This window comes from Chiloscyllium plagiosum, chromosome 39, assembly GCF_004010195.1.
Source record: "Chiloscyllium plagiosum isolate BGI_BamShark_2017 chromosome 39, ASM401019v2, whole genome shotgun sequence".
Classification (NCBI taxonomy): domain Eukaryota; kingdom Metazoa; phylum Chordata; class Chondrichthyes; order Orectolobiformes; family Hemiscylliidae; genus Chiloscyllium; species Chiloscyllium plagiosum.
The window spans coordinates 11,999,836-12,010,952 of record NC_057748.1 but is presented as its reverse complement, the minus strand read 5'-3'; the positions used below and the strand labels follow the sequence as shown (position 1 = coordinate 12,010,952).

Below are 11,117 nucleotides of genomic sequence, written 5' to 3'. Positions count from 1 at the left end.
TCCTCCTTACTGTCCAGTTTTGAAACCATCACCTTGATAAATTATGATTTCTCTACCTTAATTAGTTTGTAGTTTTGGATTACTTATTACTGTGGTTAGACCCACAGCATGCGGTTCCTACACCGAACATGTTATTCCAGTCACTTGGTTTGTCTCCAGCACCATCTTAATTTTTTGTAAGTATCTCTCAGCCACATTTAATCAGATTATAGGTCATCCCTTCACTTGTTATTCAGCTGTTGACACTTTACTCACACTGTCTGACACTTTTGATCACCCGCAGAGATTTATTATTCAACACTCCACTCACACAATTCGTGTAATCATTTGCTCTCTCTGCCCATAAATTCTGTGCCTGGGTGCTTCTCTTTCACTTCACCTGACGAAGTGGCAGCGCTCTGAAAGCTTGCGATTTCAAATAAACCTGTTGGACTATAACCTGGGATCCTGTTAAAAATCACAGGACACCAGGTTAAAGTCCAACAGGTTTAATTGGAAGCACTAGCTTTCGGAGTGCTGCTCCTTCATCAGGTGGTTGTGGAGGACACAATTGTAAGACACAGAATTTATAGCAAAAGTTTACAGTGTGATGTAACTGAAATTATACAATGAAAATACCTTGATTGTTTAAGTCTCTCATCTGTTAAAATGACCATGATAGTTTCACTTCTTCCACATGTAAACCACAACACTTTTTTTTTTAAAGTTACATTCTCAGGTTAACTTTAATAATTGGTGTCAGGCCAGATAAGATGTTGAAGGTGTCGGCCCCCTGTGTTCTGTTATCTCTTTATTGCTGGAACAGCACAGCAGGTCAGGCAGCATCCAGGGAACAGGAGATTCGACGTTTCGGGCACAGGCCCTTCTCCTGAAGAAGGGCCTGTGCCCGAAACGTCGAATCTCCTGTTCCCTGGATGCTGCCTGACCTGCTGTGCTGTTCCAGCAATAAAGTTTCAACTTTGATCTCCAGCATCTGCAGACCTCACTTTCTCCTTCTGTTATCTCTGCCTATAACGTTTAGACTGATTCTAATTTTAAAATTGAGTTAACAGAGTCTTACACGGATTCATGATTTTTTTGAGCAAAGTACAATGTACATAGTACTTCTGACTATGCCTGCCCCAGTCCAACACCGGCACCTCCATATCAAAGAAGGAGAGAGATTGAGTTGGAGAGTCCTTCCTGGTAACCTCAGCCAGTGTGGGAACTGAAGCCAAGTTGTTAACATCACTAGGCACTGCAAAGTTCAGCCATCTAAGCAGTGTATCCACCAATATAAGATGAACATTAAGCAGCTAACAAGAGGTTGGAGAATGAGGTTTTTAAAAATTCCGCCATGGGCTGTGGGCAACACTGGCACAGCCAGTATCTATTGCCCCTCCCGGAGGCACAGTGGCTCAGTAGTTAGTACTGCTGCCTCATAGCACCAGGGACCTGGGTTCGATTTCAGCCTCAGGTGACTGTGTAAAGTTTGCACATTCTCCCAGTGTCTGCGTGGGTTTCCTCCAGGTGCTCCGGTTTCCTCTCAGTCTAAAGATGTGCTGGTCAGGTGAATTGGCCATGCTAAATTGCCCATAGTGTTAGGTGCGTTAGTCAGAGAGAAATGGGTCTGAGTGGGTTACTCTTCAGAGGGTCAGTGTGGACTGGTTGGGCCAAAGGGCCTGTTTCCGCACTGTAAGGAATCTAAATTCTCAACATGCTGGAATGGGTTTCCTTTGCTTTCCTCCCACAATCTAAAGATGTGCAGGTTAGGTGAATTAGCTGAGATAAACTGCTCTGCACTGTGCAGGGATGTGCAGGCTAGGTGGGCTAGCCATGGGAAATACAGGGTTAGAGCGATAGATTGGGGGGAAAGAGGGGGTTAGATGCTCTTCGGAGGGTTAGTGTGGACTCGATGGGCCTGTTTCCACACTGTACGGATTCTATAATTCCATGATTCAATGAACTGTCCCTCTGGGACAGTTACGAATGAACCATGTTGCCGTGGGACTGGAGTTATGTGGAGGCCAGACCAGGTAAGGATGGCAGATTTCCTTCCTTGAAAAAGGACATTAGTGAACCAGATGGGTTTTTAAACATCATGCTCACCAATATTCAGAGCAGCTTTCAATTTCAGATTTATTACTTGAATTTAAACCCCATTGGTTGCTGTGGTGGGATTTGAACCAGTGTCATTACAGTACTGGTCTCAGCCTTTAGATTACTGGCCCAGTGACATTACTACTATTCCACTCTGCCAGTGTAAGAATGAGAAAACACGGGGATTATCAGGAAAGCAAGGTACTAAAATCCATAATGTGCTCCAATATGATGACTATGTATTCCTCCCTCCCTCCCTGGGAGTGATTCACCAGAAATTAAAAATCCAATAAGCCTTGAAAGTATAAAATGTATTTTTATTCTTTTTAATGGTAGTTTGGAATGAGAAAAGATTGTTTTAAAACTCAAGGATTACTGAAGGGTTGCTGCATGCCTTTTGAAAGTAAGAAGTTTACACTTATTGTAAACAGTGCTTATATAGTTACTGGTTCAAGCAGAAGGTGTCAATGAACTGGATTTTTTTTTTTACAAATGGAGTTCAAACCAGCACCAAGTATCTGATGAATTGGTCTTTAGTCCACAGACCAATCGAAAACAAATGCTTTCTGCCTGACAACAGCACAATTGGCTCTTAGGTAGCTGAGCAGCGTGGGACTGTGAAAGACAAAGGGAGAAGCCCTTGGATCTCCACAGGCTCAGGAGGTCTCTCTGTTCTCTGCAGTAAAACACAAGAAAACCAGTTGATCTTTTCTCCAGCAGTTGCTGTAAGCTTCGATTTTTAAACAAACGAGTCAGGGACCTTGCTGATGTTTGAACATGTCAAACCAATGAAAGCAGCTGGAGAAGGTAGGTACACCCGAGAAGCAGCATTCAGAGCAGCAGAAGGAACATTCCAGCAGATCCTGTGATTAGGGACCACTGCTTTCCCATTCATCCTTCCACCCACAATAGCCATGTTGTTTTTCAGTGTTTGTGTTTATCTGGAGGCACAAGGGGGAGGTTAGGTTTATCACTAATAGAGTTTATGTTGATGGTTCAAGTTGGCATTTGTCTGTTTGCTGGCAGGTGGGACTAGATTGGGTTGGGATATCTGGTCGGTATGGACAGGTTGGACCGAAGGGTCTGTTTCCATGCTGTACATCTCTACGACTATGACAGATACAGATCTGCAAATCATCAATCTGGGTCTGAGAATCAGGTAAATTGAGGAATTTTGCTTATTTCAATAGAATCATTAACTTTGGTGAAAACTCCAAAAACAACAGGACTCCATTTCCAGTGCACTACCCCACGGAGGTGTAGCAGAACAGAAGTGGGTCATGGACATGAACAGCACGGAAACAGACCCTTCGGTCCAACTCATCAATGCTGACCAGATATCCTAAATTAATCTAGTCCCATTTGCAAGCATTTGGTCCATATCCCTCCAAACCCTTCCTATTCATATACCCAGCCAGATGCCTCTTAAATGTTGTAATTGTACTAGCCTCCACCACTTCCTCTGGCAGCTCATTCCATACACGTATCACCTTTTGCATGAAAAAGTTGCCCATTAAGTCCCTTTTAAATATTTCCCCTCTCACCTTAAATCTATACCCTCTAGGTCTGGACCCACCCCAGGGATGAGGTTTTAGCTATTCATGCCCCTCGCGATTTTATAAACCTCAATAAAGTCACCCCTCAGCTCCAGGGAAAACAGCCCCAGGCTGTTCAGCCTCTCCCTATAGCTCAAACTGTAATGTAATCTAATCTAATCTAATCTAATGTAATCTAAATGCACTTTACAGCAGAACAGCCCCTACAGGAACAGACCCTTCAGCCCAACTCGTCCACGTTGACCCCCAGGTTTCCTAAACTGAACTAGTCCCATTTGCCTGCGTTTGGCCCATTTCCCTCCAAACTGTTCCTATCCATGTGCCGATATAAATGTCTTTAAAATATTGCAACTATACCCACCTCCACCATCTCCCCAGCAACCAATCAACCCCACTGCCCTGTGGCCCACATTTCAACTCCGCCCCGCCCCCGCCTCTGCCGAGGACATGCAGGTCCTGGGCCTCCTCCACCGCCGCTCCCTCACCACCTGACGCCCGGAGGAAGAACACCATAGCTTCCGCCTTGGAACACTTCAACCCCAGGGCATCAATGTGGACTTCACAGTTTCCTCATTTCCCCTTCCCCCAGCTCCAGCCTTCCAGGTCAGCACCACCCTCATGACCTGTCCTACCTGCCTATCTTCCTTTCCACTTATCCACTCCACCCTCCTCTCTGACCTATCACCTCCATCCCCACCCCCATTCACCTATTGTACTCTATGCTACTTTCTCCCCACCCCCACACTCCTCTCAGTTATCTCTCCACCCTGCAGGCACCCTGCGTCTATACCTGAAGGGCTTTTGCCTGAAACGTTGATTTTCCTGCTCCTCGGATGCTGCCTGACCTGCTGTGCTTTTCCAGCACTACTCTAATCTAGACCCTGATCTCCAGCATCTGCAGTCCTTGTTTTAACCTAGCTCATTCCATAGGCGCACCACCCTCTGCGTGAAAGTGTTGCCCATTGGGTCAGTTATAAATCTTTGCCCTCTAACCCTAAACCTTCGCCTTCTCGTTTTAGACTCCCCTACTCTGGGGAAAAAAAAGACTTTGACTATTTGCCCTACCTATGCCCCTCATGATTTTATAATCCTCTATAAAGGTCACCCCGCGGCCTCCAAGGCTCCAGGGGAAACAGTCCCAGCCTTTCCTTAACTCAATTTTTCCAGTCTCGGTAACATCCTTATAAATCGTTTTTGTACCCTTTCCAGGTTGACAACATCCTTCGTATTGCATTGACAAATGTGATTTAGTTTTTGACAAAACTCCTTCCTTGACCGTCCCAATTCTGAAGGGGAGGGAGAAAAATACACCCACCCAAAATGCCCTTCAAATTGCATTTTGCTTCTTGTTATAAAAGAACCAAGAACACACACACTCATAATAATCATCTGACGCACTGGTCTTTGCTTCCATTGGTACTCAAGAGGCAGGGCTGCCCGAGACCGGGAATCTCCTCATCCAAAGAAGAATAAGAGAGTGTGTCTCTGCTGTTGCTCAGCAACCAGCTCCTGGTGCTGACGTCAGTAGTTAACAGGGCAACAGCTACAGGTGCTGTCATTCTGTTACTGGGCAGTGAAACAACAACTTATGTTTTTATAGCACCTTTCGTGTCATGAACTGTCCCAGTGTGCTTCACGGGGACATTGCAGAACAAGCAATGTGCCAGTGGTTAGCACTGCTACCTCACAGCACCAGGGTCCCCGGTTCGATTCCAGCCTCGGGTGACTGTGTGGAGTTTGCACATTCTGCATGGGTTTCCTCCGGGTGCTCCGGTTTCCTCCCACAGTCCAAAGATGTGCAGGTCAGGTGAATTGGCCATGCTAAATTGCCCATAGTATTAGGTGCAATAGTCAGAGGGAAATGGGTCTGGGTGGGTTATTCTTCAGAGTGTCGGTATGGACTGGTTGGGCCGAAGGGCTTGTTTCCACACTGTAGGGGATCTAATCTAATGTAAGCCACACAAGGAGATACTGACCAAAGGTTTGGTCAAAGAGATAGGTCTTAGGGAGCATCTTAAAAAGGTGGAGAGCAGGATAGAGAGGCAGAGGGTTTAGGGAAAGAACTACAGAGCTCGGGGGCCCAAGCAGCTGAAGGCATGGCCACCAATTGTGCAAAACGTTCCTACACAACTGGAGGAGGGTGAATATAGGAGGGTGGTGGGGTTGGAGAAGATGATAAAAAAAAATGGGAAGACTGAGGGCCCATGGTGGAATTTGGAAGGAAGGGCAAGAGGTTTTACAATTGTGTGCAAATGAGGGGGTTTTATGGGCGACAGGGAGCTAGATGGCAGAGTGAATCATGGAATCCCTATAGTGTAGAAGCAGGCCATTCAGCCCAGCGAGTCCACACCGACCCTCTGAAGAGAATTCCATCCAGACATACCTCCCTACCCTACCCCTGTAACCCTGCATTTCCCACGGCCAATCCACCTAACCTGCACACCTTTGGACTGTGGGAGGAAACCAGAGCACCCAGAGGATATACAGGGATGTGCAGTCTAGGTGGATTAGCCATGGGAAATGCGGGGTTATGGGGATAGGGTGGGCGTGGGGGTGTGTCTGGGTGGGCTGCTGTTTGGAGGATCAGTGTGGACTTAATGGGCCAAATGATAGAATCATAAACTTCCACACTGTAGGGATTCTATGAACTGCTGTGGGGAAGATGGTGGCAATTTGGTTTCTTGAAACACTACAACCCGTACTTTCTAGCTACCATTTGGGAAGGAGCTCCAGGATGTGGACCCAGAAACAGTGAAGGAACAGCAATGTACTTCCAAATCTGGATGGCGAGGGGCTCGTGGGGGAACACCCAGGAGGTGGTGTTCCCATCTATCTGCTGCCCTTGTCCTTCTGGATAACAATGGTGGTGCCTTTGAAAGAGTCTTTGTGCATGGTAGCTGCTGAGAGTGACTCTCTGTTCGGGTGCCAGAGACAGTAGTTTCACTTCACATTCAGTTTGTTGGGAACCTCCCACTTAAAGTGGGTGGTATGGAGGGGGCATGAACGTGAGAGACACCAAAATATTCTCAGATCTCAACTTGGAGAAGCATTGCACACATGGGCAACATGAAGAAGGCTTATGGTCAAAGCGAGCCATCTAGATTTTGGGAAGATCAAGTCTTGGAGAAGCTGCAGCTGAGAATTTCAGGAATGGGGAGACTAGAGGGCATTGGTTTAGGGCGAGAAGGGAAAGATATAAAAGGGACCTGAGGGGCACCTTTTTATACAGAGGGCGGTGCGTGTATGGAATGAGCTGCCAGAGGAAGTAGTGGAGACTGATACAAATACAGCATTTAAAACACATCTGGATGGGTATATGAATAGGAAGGGTTTGGAGGGATATGGGCCAAGTGCGGGCAAATGGGACTAGATTAGGTTGGGATATCTGGTTGGCATGGACAAGTTGGACCGAAGGGTCTGTTTCCATACCGTACATGCCTACGACTCTATGGCAGCAAGATTGCTATAATGGTTCTGCTATAATGCGCGTTTTCTTAACACGAATTCACTATAGCACGATTGACGAATTGGGGACACTGTTTCTAAAGCATGAAGCTTTAAAGCATGTATTGGTATTAATGTGATTCTGGCTCCATTAGTTTAAATGGTGCTGCTTTTACGTGGTTTTCTTATATCACGGGATTGCGCGAGAACGGACTTACATGGTATAGCAGAACTGCCTGTGCCTGAAGAGACTGGGGTTGTGCAGTTTAGCTCTGATCGAGGGGGTTTAATAGGGACTGAAAGCCAGTCGTTATCTCTATGGAACAAATAAAGGATAAACTGGTTCCCTGTGGCAGAAGAGTTGGTCTCCAGAGGAGACAGGTTTAAAACACGATTGGCAAAGGACCCAGGGTGATAGGAGGAAACTCTACAAGAAGCACACCCGCTTTGGATTTAGAACACACTTCCAGAATGCTGGCAAACAGCAGCTTCAAGAGGAAACTGAAGAGTCTGTGCTCGAGAAACCAAATAAAGACAGTGTGTTGTGAAAATAAAAGAGGGGAACTACCTTCAGACCGGACTTGAAACATTAACTCGGTTTCTCTCTCCACCGACTCTGCAAGCCCTGCTGCAGGTCACGGAACTCCTACAGTGTGAAAGCAGGCCATTCGGCCCATCATGTTCACACTGAGGGATATGGGTCAAACGCAAGCAAGTGGGACTAGTTTCTTTGGGAATGTTGTCGGGATGGACTGGTTGGACAGAGGGGTCTGTTTCTGTGCTGTGTGACTCTGATCCTCCAAAGAGCATCCCTCTGAGAGAGACCGAGGGAGACCAAGGGAGACAGGAAAGCTGTAAAGCGCATGTTTGAGATAATCCACTTGGTAGAGTTGCCCAGAGGTATTCCTTCACAGTGCTGGTCAGGGGAGTAGGCACAGGACTCACCAACATGACAGGTCTGCACAACAGTGAATGAAGCTGCTCGTTGGAGTTTGTTCTGATCGAGAATTCAGTCACGCGGCAACACACAGGCAGCAAGTGAGGACCTGCCCTTCAGCTTAAAAGCTGCTGCTTAAATCAAATCGATGGAACAAGAGGAGGAGAGAAGGTCAAGCTGATAGAAAACAGGAATCTCTCAAAGATGGCAGTTCCCTCGTTCTGTCCTCCACCATCCTTTTTTTAAGCAGAGGGTGAGGGTGAGTAAGGAAAGTGTGCACGGAGATGGAAAAGCACAAGCAGGCATGTAAAAAAGATTTAAAAATAGCGAAAGCAAGAGCGAATAATAGTGGAGGGGGACAGGAGAATAAAAAAGCTGGCAGCAACATACAAGCCCAACAATCTACCGGTGTGGTTTTATTTGGAGACATTTGTACCAGGTTGACTTTCCCTCACAAGGCAGACACCTGACTGGCCACCCTCAAAAACAAACTGGGTTCAGGTGTTTGCACTGTCTTACAGTCATAGAGATGTACAGCATGGAAACAGACCCTTCTGTCCAACTTGTCCATGCCAACCAATATCCTAAATAAATCTAGTCCCACTTGCCAGCATTTGGCCCCATATCCCTCCAAATCCTTCTTATTCATATACCCATCCAGATGTCTTTTAAATGTTGTAATTGTACCAGCCTCCACCATTTCCTCTGGCAGCTCATTCCACACACACAGCACCATCTAGATGGAAAAAGTTGCCCCTTGGGTCCTTATTATGTCCTTTGCCTCTCACCGTAAACCTATGCCCTCTAGTTCTGGACTCCCCCACCCCAGGGAAAAGATCTTGTCTATTTACCCTATGCATGCCCCTCATGATTTTATAAACCTCTATGAAGCTATACCCCTCAGCCTCCAAATGATTTAATAAATCAGAGCAAGCAGCTGGAGAAACAAAACTACTGAGCAGGGAAACTGGCTGCGAGGGCTCCATCTTGGTGGGAAATGACGGGTCATGACAGTTCCTACTTATTTGAATGCATTCCCACAGAGGCCATTCATATTGTGCCCTCTTTCCCATTTGAAGTATGGCAGAAGAACTCTCCAAGGGACATGCCAAAGTTCCAAGGGGCAATAATAGAGTGGGTGTTTAACTGGGAAACAATCATTAGACAGAATTACATGGTATGTATGGCCCAGAAACAGACCATTTGGATGATTAGATTCCCTAGTATGGAAACAGGCCCTTCAGCCTAACAGGTCCACACCGACCTCCGAAGAGTAACCCACCCAGACCCACTTCCCTACCCTATATTTACCCTGACTAATGCATCTAACATTATGGGCAATTTAGCATGGCCAATTCACCTGACCTGCACATCTTTAGATTGTGGGAGGAACACAGAGCACCCACAGGAAACCCACGCAGACACGGGGAGAATGTCTGTGTGGAGTTTTCACAGTCGCCCAAGGCGGGAATCAAACCCAGGTCCCTGGCACTGTGAGACAGCAGTGCTAACCACTGAGCCGCCCAATACATTCATGCTATTATTTATAACTTGTAGTATTCTCCTCTCACCCCCCTCCAAACACATCCTTATATGACTAAAAGCAAGCATTAAATGGGCTGCAAAAACAAATATTGCTGGAGAAACTCAACAGGTCTAGCCACGCCTGTGAGGAGAAAGCAGAATTAACCTTTCAGGTCCAGCGAACCTGCCTCAGAACTGGAGTTCTGCAACACATTCTGCAGAAGGGTCACCGGACCAGAGACATTAACTCTGTTTTCTCTCTCCACAGGTGCTGACAGACCTGCTGTGTTCCTCCAACAATGTCTGTTTTTGTTTCTGATTCCCAGCATCTCAGTTCTTTATGAAATTGGCTCAATGCTTTTCTATTTCTGTTACCAGAACGTGCTCAGTATATGTTGCCTGGGGCACAAATATGACCCCATTCTAGAATAATCATAGATTCAGAATCCCTACAGTGTGAAAGCGGGCGATTTGGCCCATCAAATCCAAACCGACCCTTTGAAGAGCATCCCACCCAGAACCATCCCCCCTGTAACTCTGTCAGAGGGCTATTTCTTGCTGTTCGGGAATTTTTTTTTGGTTTTCCCAGAATCCTTTCTCATTCTTGCCAACACCTTTATGAAGTGATGCAGTCATGTCATAATATTACTTGTGTTTGTGTTAATAGAGTCATAGAATGTAGAATGTATGGAATACTCCTGAAGCAGAATTTTACAAGTTTGGCATGTCCTGAAAAACGATCGCCCCGAAATTTAAACTTGGAACTCGCAAAGAAAATACATTCACTTCCTAGACATCAGTGTTTAAAAATTGGCACAAGACACACAATTCTACATACAGACATCCATCGCCCTGAACCAAGCAAGGTCCCAGTCAATGCATTTCCTTTGTACAATCACAAGGTTGGAAAATTTTAACCAGATCTTTTTCAGATCATCGGAGCTCTCAACCTCAAGCTTAAAACAAAGCAGACAACAGCATTCATTGCATTCCATCCCTCCCTACCAAAAAAGCAGCATTAAGCAAGAGATTCCACATTCGTCTGCAAATACTCCATTTCTTCAGTGTTTTCAGTTTGAGTAGCTCCCTGTTAGCTAAGTATCCCTATGTGGGCAGGTTTGAAAATGCTCGCTTTTTTTTTGCAACCTCCCTCTTTCATTGTTTCTCGCCTTTATCCATACCCCAAACCCCACACTTTTTTTCTCCCACCCGACCCAGATTTCATTTAATTTGAATTATTGTGGTCCAGTGTTCCTAAGTACAGTGAAAAGCATTGTTTGCGAGCAGTACAGACAAATCGTAATAAGCAAGGACATAGGGTGCTTCGACAGAGTCAGATAAACAAGGTTACAATGCATAGGAGGCACATGAAGCAAGATCAACATTATTTGAAGTCAGAGTAATTTTTAAACAGACTTCAAATTTAGGTTTAAAAGCATGGAAGGGTTACAAGAAATGTTAGAATAAGATCTGCTGTAGGGAGTTACTCAGTGTTGGTACTATCTTGAATCCAAGATCCAAGCTGGAGGGAGAAGGGAGGTGGGGAGATAAGAGATGGCTGGGGGAGGGGGGTATAA

At 45.9% G+C, this 11,117-nt stretch overlaps 1 protein-coding gene across 3 annotated transcripts in view; it reads right to left on the bottom strand.

The window, feature by feature from the left end:
* Nucleotides 1-2,396: 2,396 nt before the first annotated feature.
* LOC122541978 (transmembrane protein 184B-like) overlaps nucleotides 2,397-11,117 on the bottom strand; it is a 43,861-nt gene continuing 35,140 nt past the window's right edge. Inside the window, exon 3 of one of the 3 annotated variants that reach the window (XR_006309731.1) lies at nucleotides 2,397-3,020. Coding sequence is in view for 2 of the 3 variants with exons in the window: in XM_043679275.1 (XP_043535210.1) it covers nucleotides 2,672-2,755 (84 nt within the window). In the remaining variant the exon portion in view is untranslated. The remainder of the gene's footprint in view (nucleotides 3,021-11,117) is intronic. The other 2 variants (XM_043679275.1, XM_043679274.1) reach the window with 2 other exon arrangements.